This window comes from Microcaecilia unicolor, chromosome 12 (genome assembly GCF_901765095.1).
Source record: "Microcaecilia unicolor chromosome 12, aMicUni1.1, whole genome shotgun sequence".
NCBI classification, from domain to species: Eukaryota; Metazoa; Chordata; class Amphibia; order Gymnophiona; family Siphonopidae; genus Microcaecilia; species Microcaecilia unicolor.
Window position 1 is genome coordinate 109042987 of NC_044042.1, and position 16442 is coordinate 109059428.

Below are 16442 nucleotides of genomic sequence, written 5' to 3' on the forward strand. Positions count from 1 at the left end.
GGAGACCTGTGAGAAGCAAGTTGCAGTAGTCTAAGGTACTGCGTATGTGATATCATATACCAGTGATGGTGAACCTTTTAGAGACCGAGTGCTCAAACAGCAACCCAAAATCGAATTATTTATCGCAAAGTGCCGGTGCTCATTATGGGCGGGGTCACCACATATGACTCCACCCCTATGATAGCCACACCCGTTACACCAGCCATGGCGCATATAAACAGACATCATTGAAAATATTATACTAGTATAGGAGAAAAAAATAACATGATTTTCTTCCATTATAAATCATTTCTGTAAGCTGTTACAGCTCCAGTATACCCAGTGCAAAATAAGACAGCAGATGTAAATTCTCCAATTTGACATATTCCAAACACTAAAATGAAAATAAAATGATTTTTCCTACCTTTGTTGTCTGGTGATTTTGTTTTTCTATCCATATTGGTTCTAGTCGCTGATTCTGCTGCTCTCTATCTGTTCTCTTAACTCCGTTTCCAGGGCTTCCTTTCCATTGATTTCTTTACTTTTCTCCTTTCTTTTTCATTTCTTGCCCTCCATCCATGTCCAGCAACCCTCCTCTCCCCTCCAGCCACAAATGTCCAGCAACCCTCCTCTCCCCTCCAGCCACAAATGTCCAGCCACCCTCCTCTCCCCCCTGCCCTCCCTCCTAGCACCTGGCAGCACCCAGCACCAGGCCTCCCTCCCACCCAGCACCCACCATCAGGATTCACTCTCACCCAGCACCCACCATCAGGCCTCCCTCCCACCCAGCACTCACCATCAGGCCTCCCTTCCACCCAGCACCCACCATCAGGCAGGCCTCCCTCCCTCCCAGCACCAGGAACCCCCCTCCTTCTAAAATTTAAAAAGCATACCTCCTCGGAGTCAGAGTTAAGGCGGCGTGCATCCATAGTGGCAGCGAAGCGCGTGTGCTTCGCTCGATGCGCCTTCGGCCTTCCCTGTCTCTCAAGCTCTGATCCCGCCCATAGGCGGGACCAGAGCTTGAGAGACAGGGAAGGCCGAAGGCGCGTCGAGCGAAGCACACGCGCTTCGCTGCCGCTATGGACGCACGCCGCCTAAACTCCGAGCCGAGGAGGTACGTTTTTTAAATTTTAGGAGGAGGGGGGGGGGGGGTTCCTGGTGCTGGGAGGGAGGGAGGATGGGCGGGCGGTCTGTTGCTCGTTGGGTTGGAGGGAGGGCGGGAGGAAGGCCGAACTGGGAGGGAGAGTGGGCGGACCAGTGATGGCGACGGCGCGCGTGCCAAGGGAGAGGGCTCTGCGTGCCCTCTCTGGCACGCGTGCCATAGGTTCGCCATCACTGTCATATACACATACTTAATGCCTAGTTCTTCCTGCTATTTGGGTCACAGATCATAAAAGCCTGCTCTGCACCAATCATACTTCCCAACTACTGGAGCCTTTAAAAAATATATATGTTTAGTGTCAACCGCTTAAAACTCTTTTGAATATCCAGCCATGGGTATCTATGTTGAGAGATGGCCTAGATGCCTTCCCCAACCCTGGGTAGCGAGCACTATCTTCACAAAATCCCCAAAATGGGTCTGGTTCCAGGTATGACCAAAAGATCCAGCTTAAATATAAATGAGAGCACTGTATACACAGAAGTCTAATCTTTTCTTACCACTGAAGTGTCCCAGACTCAAAACTGGTCCATTCCCAACAGATATACTAGTAATTTTGGAAAAGTAAATGACTGGAAATAAAGAGCAACTGGATCATCCAGTCCTCCCCAGTTACCTTCGTCTCTGGTACTCAGCCATATAAGCATTGAAATTCTCAGACTTCAACCTACACCAGCTCCTTTGCTTTCAACAGAAATTCAAAGCATACTAAAAAAAACTTCACTAGTGTGGAAAAGCCCCCTCCTCTCCATCATTTGAGAAAAGAAACTAAAGTTGCTCCTCACTACCCCTTCTTCGGCTTCCTACAGAGTTGACTGTTCTGCCTGTCCCTCATGTTCATTAGTTGAAGTCGCTGACTGAGGATGACTGTTCTCTAATGTCAGTGATCAGAAGCGGAAAAGGATGATCCAAAATGCTATGCTCCAGGTTCTCAGCATTGTCGCTTCTTCTACAATCCCACTGCAACCTAAACATGTCTAAGGTGAGAAGAGTTAAAAAAAAAAAAAAAAAAAAAAAAAAATATATATATATATATATATAGCAACATAGTACTGGTTTTGCTTCTCAATTACCGGCGTTGCCATCCAATACCCGCTAAGATTCTGTAGATCCATTTCCTTATAAACAGGATTCCTTTTTTGTTTATCCCATGCATGTTTGAATTCCATTACCATTTTCATCTCCAACCACCTCCCACATAGGGCATTCCACGTATCTACCAACCTTTGTGAGAAAAAATACTTCCTGACATTATTCCTGACTCTGCCCCCCTTCAACCTCAATTCATGTCCTCTAGTTCTACCACCTTCCCGTCTCAGAAAAGGTTCGTTTGCAGATTAATACCTTTCAAATATTTGAACATCTGAATCATGTCATCCCTGTTTCTCCTTTCCTCCAAGGTATACATGTTCAGGTCGTCAAGTCTCTCCTCGTACAGTTTGCAATGCAAATCCCATACCATTTTTGTAGCTGATTACAAAATATTTTTGTAGCCCCTCCCTCTGTCCCTGTTCCAGGCCCCCTCCCTCCGATTTCCAGGCTCCCTCCCCCTCCGAGTTCCAGGCCCCTCCCTCCGAGTTCCAGAGCGTCTCCCTCCCCCCGAGGTTGCTGCCGCTGCTCCCCCCCCCCCCCCCAAGGTCACCGCTGGCCCTCTCCATTGAACTCACAGCGCCGCAGCTTCGAAAGCACAGCAGACAGTGGTAGCTCAACTCCCTTCGGCCTTCCTTCCCTCCCTGTGTGCCGCCCTCGTGTGACATAACTTCGGTGAGGGCGGGACACAGGGAGGGAAGGAAGGCGATCTGCCGCTGTCTGCTGCGCTTTCGGAGGTGAAGCGCTGTAAGTTCAACGGAGAGGGCCCGGGTGGAGGGGGGGCCAGCGGTGACCTCAGGGGGGGGAGCGGTAGCGACCTCTGCGGGGTAGGGGCAGGGCGGCGATGTGTGATGTGCCGCACATGGGCGGGAGCAGGAGGTGGGTGTGTTCAGCAGTTGTGATCGTTTTCAAGGTGCGGACGGACGAGGTGGGTGTGGGTTGGTCTGAAGCGTTGTGTGGCGTCGGTCACTTCATTTATATAGTAGGATTGTAAGCACTTTTGAGCAGGGACTGTCTTCACGTTCAAGTGTACAGCGCTGTGTACGTCTAGTAGTGCTATAGAATTGATAAGTAGTAGTAGCAGTGGAGGGGCAGGCCTCATAAAGTTATTAGTGAATAAAGTATTCTAGTTATCAGTGGGGGAGTGGTAGATATTCTTACAGTTAAAATTTACTTAGATCGTGAGCCCACTAGGGACAGAGAAAGTATCTGCATTTAATATATGTAAAATGCTTTGGTTGTACAGTGCACTCCATTTAAGTGCACGTCGGATAAGCACATGCTCTGTTTAACTGCATGCCGTACTTTGGTCCCGTTTTTGGCGCCATCAATTTCTATGGGGGCAAACCGGTTTAGCGCACCAGTGATAAGTGCAAGCTTCGCTTATATGCATGGTTTAAGACCGCTTCTCTGCATGAAAGACTCCGCATAAGCACACGTACAGAATATGGAAGCCGATTGGCACGTGAAAAAGGGGCGATAAATTTGAATTCTATCGCATAGCTCTCATTGGTTACCTGCCACAGGTGGTAACCACTGAGAGTTAATATTTAGAATAAGCGAAAAAAAGTTGTATGTACAATGGAGTCGTTGTCACAGAACTGTAAGACTTTACCACTGGCTGAACGAATAGAAGTTCTTAAAAAATTAGAAAATAACAAAGTCAAGCATCTATTGCTAAAGAATATGGGGCCAATCCCAGTCAAATTTCACTTATCTTGAAGCAGAAAGATCAGCTTCTGGAAGACTGGCAAAACAATACAAATCCACACAGGAAACGTAAACGGGCGGGAAAAGCTGAGGAGGTAGAAGATGCTCTTCTTCGGTGTTTTTCTCAAGTTAGGGGTAGACATTTTCTTGTCAGTGGTCCACTGCTTTTAGAGAAAGCTAATCAGCTAGCTGAAAGGTCTTGGACTAACTGAATTCAAAGCTACTGTTGGATGGTTGGAAAGATAGAAGGAGAGGAATATCATAAAATTCAAGAAACAGCATGGTGAAAAACAAGACGCTGATGACTTTGGTGCTGAAAATTGAGTTGTTTCAGTTCTTCCTACCATCTTGAACGAGTTTGCACCTCATGATATTTTCAATGCTGATGAAACCGGTCTCTATTGGCGAGCGATGGAACACTTGCATTCAAACAAGCCGAAACTACAGGAAGTAAAACGTCAAAGGAACGACTGACGATCCTCCTTTGCTGCAATATGGATGGGAGTGAGAAGTTGGAACCACTTGTCATTGGAAAGAGCAAACAGCCCTGTTGTTTCAAGAATGTTAAGCGACTTCCTGTGTCATACGAGGCTAACGCAAATTCATGGATGACTGGGGAAATTTGGAAGCAGTGGCTAAAGAAGGTAGACACTAGAATGAAGGCACAAAAGCGTCAGATTTTGTTGCTGTGTGATAATTGTACTGCACACAGTGATGATGTCAGGCTGTCTAACGTCAAGGTGGTCTTCCTGCCACTAAACTCTACCTCTCTGATGCAACCTATGGATCAGGGCATAATAGCCAATTTCAAACAACATTAACAGACTCTTGTGCTACGTCGTCTGAAGAGCGTTATGGATGACCAGACTGGCAAGGATAAACGTGCTGTTGAACTGGCTCATAATCTGTCACTTTTGGATTCCCTTCATATGCAGAACGAAGCCTGGAATTGTTACACAGGCAACCATTGTGAACTGCTACAAGCGGGCAAGCTTTGTTAAGGATGTGGAGAGGGACGAAACAGATGCAGCTGTTGCAGACACGTCAGATGAACAGGCTATTGACATACCAACCGGTGTTACTGAAGAGGCGTTTCATTACAATCTACAAACAGCTGCCGACAGCACTGATTTCGAGATATGCACCTAAACACAGGCAACTACTGATGATGAAATGAGCAGCGAGGCAAATGCTGATGAAATTCAACTTCCTGTCACTTTTGCAAGAGCGCTGGAGAGTCTCAACATTGTGTGGGCCTATGTGGAGGCCACTGGTTGTCAGTGCCATGACAGTTTTTACCATCTGGCAGACGTAGTCTATGGAACTCACAGACACAATAGTGTGCAGAGGACTATGACTGATTACTTCAAGTAAGCTTAACGTCAGTTAACGGAGACTGTATACTGTACATATAATAAACAATACATGCACGCTCCAGTTAACTGCATGTATTTCTTTGGTCCCAGACCCTTGCACTTAAGCGGATTGCACTGTACTCACAGAAAGGTGGTGTATCAAAACCATAACCCTTTACCCTAATTGTGTTGTGCTATTATGTTCCAAGATTGCATCATATAATTACATATATGAGATTGGCAAGTTGCCGAATGTCCTGTTTACGATGTCATGTATGTAACCTGTGCGGAGTGCCAGATACAACTCTTGTTGCCTTGTTGGGTAGACTAGATGGATCTATTGTATAGATATTTGCCCAGGATGGTAGAAAATCAGTAAGGAACAAAAGAAACTGACTTGGATAAGATGTGATATTTTGTAGGTGGTTATGTTTTATGGATTGCACCTGAGATATATCTTTGCAATATGGAGACAGAATAAGTAGGCAGACTGAATGGCTGATTGGCCTTTCTGCCTTGATCTGCAGTGTTGCAGTCTCTGTAGTTGGAAACTCAAAGGAGCAGGAGGAAATTCCCAGGTCCCCCCCCTCCCCCCCCCCCAAAAAAAAAAAGTTTAAAAAAATGTGTGAAATCAAATGCTTGTTCATTTCTTCATCGATAGAAGTGAAGTGCATTGTTTCAGCTCATACATGCAGCTGTAAGTAAGGTCACGTGCTTGTATTATGTTAGAGACATGTTGGAGAGAACAAAAAAAAAACTGCATCCTAAGGCTGACTCAGTGTAGCCTGTAGGAGGTAGGGATGTATTATTATTTGCACTCCCCACCCCCTTTAAGCTTGAAGGTCTCTCTGCAGGCACTAACTTTTGTTTAAAATTAAAGCGCTGAGCTTACTGTGGATGGACGGGTTCCTTGGCTGCAATTTCCATCTCTTGCTGTACTGTGCCAGGGAGGGGAATGTTAATAGAAATACAGCAGCAAGCAGAAGCGATGCAGTCACTGGGAAGTTTGTTATTAACTCTAATGACATTTCTGTGCATTCATTTGGCTATAAAAGGGGACTTAATATTTTCTTCTCTGCTTTTTTTTTTTAATTTCCTGTTCTGATTTGCTGCTCTAGAAATAAGTACAAAGCAAAATGACATAACTTGCACATCCTCCTGGGCTGCAGCAAAGGCCTCTGTTGCTTTACTTTATGTATCACTAGTAAAAGAGGCCCATTTCTGTGTGAAATGAATCGGGCGCTAGCAAGGGCTCCCTCCCCCTCACCCCCTCCAACCCTCTCCCAGCCCCTCCTCGCCCCCCCCCTCACCCCCTGGGAGTTCCCTGCACCCCTGTCCGTCCCTTGCTGTCCTCCGAGTTCGAGCCCCCTTCCCCTCGGAGTTCCATGCTCCCTACCTGCCTCCCTCCCTGTCCTCCGCGTTCCAGGTGCCCCTCCCCATCGAGTTTCAGGACCCCACCTCCCCTTACAGTTGCAGGACCCCACCTCCCCTTACAGTTGCAGGACCCCACCTCCCTGTTGGAGTTACAGGTCCCCTCCTCCCGTTGGAGTTACAGGACCACCCCTCTCCTTCCAGGTCCTGCCCCTTCCCCCTCTGTTATCCCAGGACCCCCTCCCCCCTGTCGTCCTAGGACCCCCTCCCCCCCACTCTCGTTGCATGCCGTCCGAGTTCCACACCCCCCCCCTCTGATTTCCACTGCCCAGTTTTCGCCCTTCCGCAAACAGGAAATGAGGGCGGGACCAGAGGCACAGCTGAAACAGAAGCGAAGGCAGTCTGAAGTGGCGTCCGTGCGTGTTGGACTTCACTGTTGCCGGCCAAGCAGGAGGTAAAAAGTTTTAAAGAACAGCCGGCACTTACGAAGGGCAGGGGCAGCGGCATACGTCCTGCTTGCACTCGGAGGCCACAGAGAGAGATGGAGGGAGGCACTTGGCGGTGGAAATCGGAGGAGATGGGGAGCGTGGAACTCGGACGGGATTGGGGCCGTCGGACTCCCGAGTGAGCCCATGGAACTCGGACGGACGGGATAGGAAAGAGGGAGGGAGGGAGGTAAGGGAACATGCAACTCGGGGGGGGGGGGGGTGATTCTTTACTCACCTCCGGTGGCTGGTACTGGGTTCCCTTCCCTCTCACTTCCCATTGGTCCAGTGGTGTGCTGAAGCAGGCTCTCACAGGCTCGCAAGAGCCGGTTGTTAAGTTTTTAAGAATTTTGGGAGCCGGTTGTTAAAGTAGGGCCCTCCATGGCTACTTTAACAACTGGCTCCCAAAATATGGGCTAGGGCCCCCTGCTGAATTATCTTTTACTTTGCTGGTGGGGATGCTGAGCCCTGCCAGCCAAGTAAATAGACTACTGCTGCTCCCCGGCTCTGGGCAGCAGGCTGGGACTTCTCGGACATGTGAGAGAAGTTCCAGCATGCTGCTCAGAGCAAGACGTTGGGAGTGGTGGCAGTATGCCTAGCGTGCCCGCACGAAGGGAAGGAGGAGAGAGAGGCAAGTGTTGCTCCCCCACCCCGGCCACCCCTGGCCCTTCCAACTGCAGAGCTGGCTACGTCCGGAGAAAGAGCCTGTTGTTAAAAATTTACCAGCACACCCCTGCATTGGTCCGCCCTGTGATGTCATCCTCAAGGTGGACCAGTGGGAGCTGTGTTACGAACCCAGGCATCCAGATGGAAGTTCAAATTATTATATAGGATGAGTGATACACTACAGCTCTGTGCAAGCATCAAACATCCCCAGTTTTTGCATCCTGCCAGTGTTTTCTTAATTAGAGCTTTACAAAGTTATTAGAGAGGGAACAGCCCCGCTGCATGGTGGCAGGGCATTTGGTAGACCTGGATTTGAATCCCAAGCCTGGCTTCAGCTTCTCAAGCTGGCAGGGGGATGGCAGTATATCTCTGCCATTATACAGTGGAAGTTTCCTCTTTCATCTGTGGGTTCCTCATAGTTGTACATAGTCTCCCATCTTTCCTCTCTGCTCCACACCCTCCCCTAAGGTTTTACCCTGCACTTGACACGGAATAATTAATCGCTGGGATCAGCATTCGTGATTTATGGAATTCTTTACTCATTCTATTAGAACCAGATAAAAAGAAAAGATGTATGGTTACCTTTTCTTTTATTTCAGCAAGAAGGCGCCATCGGATAAATAGATGAAAATGAGTTCTCCGCTCTGGGATGCATGGTTGCATTTCTCAGTGGCGTAGTCCAAAACAATGGTGTATTTAGCTCAACTGCTTCTTCAGTGCCTGAGTTAAACAGATTACCGGTTTTTCATTGGTAAGGCATGCCTTGTTCTGCAGCAGTTTTCACCTTTAAGAGGCTTCATGTTTTTCTCTGCTGTTCAGTCAGTAGAATATTCAAATGTAACATACTGGTTGGGTTAGTGACAGTAAGGGTGACTGACTACCACATGAAATATGGGATTTACCTGGGTTTAGAAAACCATTTTTAATGAAGGCTAAGCCTCTGCCCTTCCTCAGCAGATGCTGAAGGACTCTGGCCGTTGGGATAAATCCAGGACCAATTTAATACAGTGATTTTGCTTCTCCATCTGTCTTCGGGATGCAGTCGGGTTGCAGACCTCCTTATAGTATAGTCTTGGTAGAAAGCTGAAAACTGGTGGCTGTTCATCACACATTTTCGTCCGTAGCTTTCAGCCCCTGAGAGGAAGAGGATAGGGGATAGAAGTGTTAATCTCTTCTGTAAAGTTCCTCTTGGTTGCCTTCCCGAGCATCTGCTGGTTCTCTGTAGATTAATGATTTCCTTTAAGCTGGTCAGTGACAAGTTCTGTCAAAATTTCTGTTAATTGATGCTGATGCCTAGGTTTTTTTCTCCTTCCTCCCCCCCCCCCCCCCCCCATTGCATGTGTATTTGATTTTTTTCTTTGTTGATATGTGTGTAATTATGGTTTTTATTTCATATTTTGTACTGTCTTCGTGTAGCTTGTTAGCCACATTGAATTCAAATTTGTGCAGGAAAATGTAGGGTATAGGTGTCATGAGAACTGCTGTTTTATATTTGCAACAAAACAAAGTTAATTGCAGGCAGTTGGGTGACACAACTAGGAAATGACCTTTTAGAGAATCGGAGACCTGGGCCAGCACATATTAAGAGGTCCTACAGTCTTGAAACTTGGGGCCTTGTTTACTAAGATGCATTAGTGCGCTAACCATGTAGACACCTATAGGGATATTGTAGGCACGTACATGGTTAATGCGTGTTTAAAATGTTAATGTGCCTATAACATTGCTTAGTAAACAGGGCCCTAGGTGTAAAAAAAAAAAAAAAAGGTAATAAAAGCAGTTTGCCAAATGGAGGCCCATATTCAGTGTGAAGCCTGGGCTCAAAAACCCTGCTGGCTACTGTTTCCGATAGGCCCTGAGGTCTGCATTTCAGCCTGTTTGCAGCTCAAAGAATATGCCTCACGAGTCGCTCTCGTTGTTTGTTCCCCTTGCTGATTTCAGAGAGATCAATTATAGATAGGTAGATCAGAACAAAATTTACCGTTCTACTGTATCCCTAATACTGTTAACTATTTCAGTTCGTGGCATCGCCTTTCATCTAGTATGACTCCATTTTAACATTTAAACCTTCATGTGACCCCAGATAATGATGAAAGCAAAATAGCAGACCTCTTCTTCCTTCTCTTATCCAATTCCTACCCCCACTCCCCTCACTAATTCAGGGCATGAAGGTAGAACCGGCGGCATTGATGGTGGTAACAGCCAGCTTAGGATCCTGTGTCGGTCCAATATTGTGGTTTTCCAGTTCAACAGAGGAAGAGGGGCAGGGCTTGTGAATGTTCATTCGCAGGACACATGCTGTCTGTCTGTCATTACCGAGCATAAGTTATAGTGGAGGCCTGGAGAAGAGAGCAACCCTGTATCTGAGTCCCATCTACTGATGATGTGATCTAGAGACCAACCGAATTTCAGTTTCAGTTATGGTGCCAAAACAGGCCCAAAATCATTTTTTTTCCTGCCTGGTTTTGTTTTTTTTTTGCCAAAAAGTTATTTTAATTTTCAGCCATATTCTGTTTCGGCTGAAAAATGACCGTGTGTTTTCAGTGGAGCTGAAAATTTATGCTTTGCCCCATTTGTCTTGCTCCCTCTCTCTCTCCTGCCTTTCCTCCCTGACACCCTCCCCACCCTTGAGTATCTTTTTCCCCACCCAAAGGTGGTTTAGAAATATAGTTGGGGGAGGAGTGATCCCCTAGTTAATTACTCCTGCTCATTCCAATTCTGATCTCAAAAGGGCTATTGTGACTGCGGCATCGTTCCTACTCTGACTACATCATTAGACTAGGGGATTGCAAGGTAGTCCAGGGGAGGGGGGACTACTTTTTGTATTCCTTTTTTTTTGTACTGCATTTGCAAGTAATGCAGTTTTGATCTTGTATAATAGTTTATATGATAATTAGAGTGCTTCAAATAAATGCTTTTGATACAGAATTTTGAAGGAATTTAAGTCTGTACATTTGGAATAAACTAGGGTTTCCATATGTCCAGTTTTACCCGGACATGTCCTGTTTTTGAGGACACTGAGGTGCATCTGTGGGGGTTTTGCCAGCCTGCCCGTTTGTCCGGGTTTGTGGGCGGATGGGCAGGTGGGCCTCAGGGTGTCCTATCCTCTCCCCTCCTTTACCTTATTATTGTGCCCTGGTGGTCTAGTGGCCTTTTGGGGGCAGGAAAGAGCCTCTTCTTGGCTGCCTAGAGTTCAAGCGGCGGCCTCGCGAGTCTTCTGCAGAAGTCTTACAAGGTCACTGCTTGAACTCTCGGCAGCCATTTTGAAGCGGAGCCAGGAGCAAGAGGTCTGCGGCAGCGCCAGGCAGGAAGGAAGGGGTTCTTTCCTGCCCAAAAGAGGCCACTAGACCACCAGGGCACTACATTAAGAGAGGGGAGGGGAGTAGATGTGACTGGAGTCATGTAGGTGGAGGGAGGCTGGAAAAAGATTGAGAAGGGGATATATGTGGGAGAGAGAGGGAATCTGGTTTTCTTGGGGGTGGGGGGGTCAAAAGTGACACTGCGTGCAGGGATGTGATGTGGGGGTGGGGGGGGGGGGTGATATTTTGTGTCCTCTTTTTTTTTTTTCCTCACGGCAGATATGGTAACCCTAGAATAAACTCCTTAGGAATTAGTATCTTTGTGGAGTTATGATGTTAGCTGTCACTTCGAGTGTAGTGCAAAATCTAGCTACTGTAAAAGCATCATGGTTTTTAGTTTTTCATTAGTTGTAGTCCAGTGTGTGGGAGTTATCTTGCCTGAAGGTAAAATAGTCTTTCATTATTTAAATTATTATATTCTGGCTTGGATACTGTGTGTTTAGCAGAAAGATGCACTTCACGCTCTGACATTCCCAGCAGCTCTCACTGGTTTACATTCACACAACCAAACTTGAGTTTTCGGCTTTGGCCAAAACTAGGCAATGAGTTTTGACTACAGATTTGTTTTTGGTCTAAAGCTTTCAGTTTGTGGCAGTTTCAGAAGGATCACTTGGTAATATTAAACAGCCCTGTCCAAACCGCAGAGGCAGAGATGGCAAATTCCCAGTTTCAGGCTGGAGACTTTTTGGCTCGTTCTGGTTTCCAACTTACATCCCAAAGTAGTATGGGATTTGTAATACCTAATCCTGCCCATTGAAATCGGTGCTGTAGGTCCCCTAATTCACTAGGATGGGGTGGTCAGAAATCCAGGACTGTACCAAAATCTCCAGCCTGGAACTGGGTATCTCTGCAGAAAGATCTCTTTAAGGGAACTGAATCCAGCTTTCCTGGGTAGAGGTATTTGCTACAAAGCTGTATGTATTGTCAGTTTTGAGATTGGGAGGATGTAAGAAAAAAATGGGAAGAATTAAAAGCAGCTCTAATGTGAGCTGGCTAAGAAGGTGCAAGGATTGCCTAAATAAAAATATGTCTTTGCAGAGAAAGCATCATTTTCAACTTGGGATACTCAGCAGAAAAAACAATGCATTCCAGCTGATGGAGGCCTGGCCACAAGAGATGATTTCAACAAGAACAGTCAGGATGCAAATAATGCCAGGTAAATTTTGAGCTGGGGTTGGCGGTATGATGGGATCTGGTTTGTTCAATTCCATAGCAGTGTAGCAGAGAAACCTCCTGCACTGGGATATAGGTTGGCAGTTCTATACCCATATTTGAGAGAAAGGTGCCTGGAGATTGGGATTAGGACAGGGACCTAGATGTACAAAATCTAATGAGCCAGCAATGTGGGTTTTACACTGGTGCGACGAGTCTACAGCAGTGAGCCGTCGCATAGCTGCCAAATGAAGAGGCAGCTTTTGTCTAGGGGCAGCATGGAAGGAGAAGTGGAGAGTGTCATGTGCTTCTATAGAGAGCTGTCCAAAGTGGTGAGAGGCTCGTTGTTTCCTGTTTTATTCTAGCAGAGAGATTTTGGAGTCTTATCGCAGTTATAAGAAAGAAAAACTATTCCGGCTTCCATACACGCAGCTTCTTTTCGTGTATGAAGGCCGTGTACAAGCATCATTCTGGCTGTTCTGCGCATGCTCAGCTGACCAACTAGCTTCCCCTTTATCACATGCAAATGAGTTGTTTGCAGAAGCTGCGAACAACTCATTTGCATGTGATTCGCTTTGGGAATCCTTCTGTATTTCCAAATCGGTAAATCTTACCGAGGTGCAAATAGAGAGCGATTCTTTACGGGGACCTTAGTGCATCCTGCCCTGGGTTTGCAACCGTATGCATGCTTTGTATTTTCAAAAGTAAATGCATTCTTTTTTTTAATTTTAAACTACCTACACAAAATGGAGGTGCGAGGTGTGTGCAAACACTTTTTTCCCTTAGAATTTTCAAGCAGTGGCAGTACTTGTGGACTTTGAGGTCATGCAAGGTGATATGGCAGTTGCCTCCATGAGAACAATTTCTAAAGCTGTTTTAGCTGGGTAAATATGTTGTGAAAAGGTTTTTCTCAGTGTGACGTAGAGTTTGAACATACTGTCAGGTGGATTGAGAGGAGGCATTTCTGAGCATTTTTTTGGATGGACTTAGACAATAATAACAACCGGATCTTATTTTCACATCTCTGCACATTATTATTATTATTTTTTAAATTACTACTACTACTACTACTTAACATTTCTAGAGCGCTACTAGGGTTACGCAGCGCTGTACAATTTAAATTTAAATTACCCACACAAAGAGCTGGTGTGAAGTGTGCTTGTGCTTAGTACCCATGGCGGTTTTCAATGTTCTCTTTGAACAGACTTCTCCCTTGAAAATTACGTATAAAGGTTTATACCCGCAGACTTAAAAACTAAGTACAGAGCTTGAAAGTGTGCTCCAAAAGCCCTTTTCCAGGTGGATTTTTTTACTCTTAGGCTGAACTCTTTCTGGCCTAGGAGTTTTCAGATACTTTGGTTAAGAACATAAGAATAGCCATACTGGGTCAGACCAGTGGTCCATCTAGCCCAGTATCCTGCTTCCAGTAGTGGCCAATCCAGGTCACAAGTACCTGGCAGAAACCCAGTTAGTAGCAACATTCCATGCTACCAATCCCAGGGCAAGCAGTGGCTTCCCCCATGTCTATCTCAATAGCAGACTGTGGACTTTTCCTCCAGGAACTTGTCCAAACCTTTTTTAAACACAGATATACTAACTTCTGTTACCACATCTCTGGCATCAAGTTCCAGAGCATAATTATTTGTTGAGTGAAAAAATATTTTCTCCTATTTGTTTTAAAAGTATTTCCATGCAATTTCATTGAGTATCACTTGGTCTTTCTACTTTTTGAAAGAGTGGAAAATCAATTCACTTTTATCTGTTATACACCATTCAGAATTTTGTGGACCTGAATGAGATCCCCCTTCAGCTGTCTCTCTTCCAAGCTGAAGAGACCTAACCTCTTCATCCTTTCCTCATGAGAGGAGTTCCATCACCTTTATCATTTGGTCACTCTTCTTTGAACCTTTTCTAATTCTGCTATATCTTTTTTGAGATACAGCGACCAGAACTGAACGCAATACTGAAGGTGAGGTAGCACGATGGAGAGATGCAGAGGCATTATAATAATCTTGGTCGTATTTACCAACCCTTTCCTAATAATTTCTGGCATCCTGTTTGCTTTTATGGTCGCCGCTGCACACTGGGCAGAAGATTTCAGTGTATTGTCTACAATGACACCTAGGTCTTTTTCTTGAATGCTGACTCCTAAAGTGGATCCTAGCATCAGATAACTATGATTTGGATTATTCATCCCAATGTACATCACTTTGCATTTGACTACATTAAATTTCATCTGCCATCTGGATGCCCAATCTTCCAGTTTCCTAAGGTCTTCCTGCAATTTTTCACAATCCTCATATGTTTTGAGAACTTTGAATATTTTCATGTCATCTGCAAATTCAATCACCTCATTCTTTGTTCCGTTTTCCAGATCATTTATAAATATGTTAAATAGCACTGGTCCCAGTACAGATCCCTGCGGTAGTCCACTATTCACCCTCCTCCATTGAGAAAAATGGCTTTTTAACTCTACCCTCTATTTTCTGTCCAATAACCAATTCTTAATCCACAGAAGGACATTGTCTCCTATCCCATGACTCCTTAATTTTCTCAGGAGTCTCTCATGAGGTACTTTGTCAAAAGCTTTCTGAAAATCTAGATAACACTACATCAACTGGTTCATGTTTATCGACATGTTTATTCCCACCTTCAAAGAAATGAAGCAAATTGATGAGGCAAGGCCTTCCTTGGCTGAATCCATGTTCACTCTGTCCCATGAAACCATGTTTGTTTATGGATGATTTTAATGACAGGCTATAGATAAGTAATAGCAGATCAGAAATTTCATGTGTCAGTTCTTTCAGTATCTTGGGGTGTATGCCATCTGGTATAGGTGATTTATCACTATTTAAATTCTCTATTTGGCTCAGTACGTCTTCCAGGTTCACCGAGATTTCTTTCAGTTCCTCTGCATAGTCACAGTTGAAAGTAGATATTTTACATCTTCGTAAAGACCGGAAAAAGAATTCATTCAGTCTCTCTGCTATGTTTTTTTGACTGAACAGAAACAAACTTGGCCAAAGTTACTGAAGGAGTATTTTAATAAAACGTCTTATAAGGTGGAGTGGTATATGTGTACCTTTATAAAATGTATATGTGCATTTAGAATGCTCACACGCATTTATGCCTGCATTGGAGCAGAAGTAAGTATGTCTGAGAACATTTGTGCCTATTTGATAAAGGCACATAAGCCTCTGTTGAATTTTTTTATAAATGTAGGCATTAAATAGGTCAGGACTGGGCAACCTCGGTCCTTGTGAGCATTAACCCAGTCGGATTTTCAGGATTCCCCCATTGAATATGCATGAGATCTATTTGCATACAATGGAGGCAGTGCATGCAAATATATCTCATGTCTATTCATTGTCCTACTACTACTACTACTTAACATTTCTAGAGCGCTACTAGGGTTACGCAGCGCTGTACAATTTAACAAAGAGAGACAGTCCCTGCTCAAAGAGCTTACAATCTAATAGACAAGTGAACGGTCGGTCCGATCGGGGCAGTCAAATTGGGGCAGTCTGGATTCACTGAACGGTAAGGGTTAGGTGCCGAACGCAGCATTGAAGAGGTCCTAACTTATAAATAACAGTACAATAGTTTTTATGTACGAACTTCTCTAATATCAAAATTTTTTTTATTCATATAAACATTTTAATTTACAATCTTCTGTCCAAGATTCCATACACTCCAAACACTCACACAATCAACCTACAAACAATTGCACTGTGAAACAAAAACTCACTGCAAAAATATGTGCAAAGATTCACATGAATACTACATATATAGTGCATCAATCTTAGTATACTTGCAGCGCTCTAACACAGCGAGCACTGCTGCCAGAGTCCTCCAAATGTTGGTAACTTGCATATAATTTCAGTCCAGTGATCTCTCCGTATACTTGCAGCACTCTAGCACAGTGAGTACTACTTCCAGAGTCCTCCAAATGTTGATAACTTGAATATAATATAATATAGTCTAGTGATATCTCCAAATGGCACAACAATGATTTAAAGCTGAAAATAAGCAGCAAGTTCGCTCCACACTGCTAACAGCGACGGACAGCTGTAGGCGTCATGAAAAGGTGCCAAAATACTGGAGCTACTAGTTCAAACGA

At 45.0% G+C, this 16442-nt stretch overlaps 1 protein-coding gene across 2 annotated transcripts in view; it reads left to right on the forward strand.

Annotated features, from left to right (window-relative positions):
• Window positions 1–16442, forward strand: part of BRCA1 (BRCA1 DNA repair associated) — a 265462-nt gene that overhangs the window by 161056 nt on the left and 87964 nt on the right. For both annotated transcript variants that reach the window (XR_003943997.1, XM_030221125.1), the window contains exon 13: window positions 12209–12326. Coding sequence is in view for 1 of the 2 variants with exons in the window: in XM_030221125.1 (XP_030076985.1) it covers window positions 12209–12326 (118 nt within the window). In the remaining variant the exon portion in view is untranslated. The remainder of the gene's footprint in view (window positions 1–12208; window positions 12327–16442) is intronic.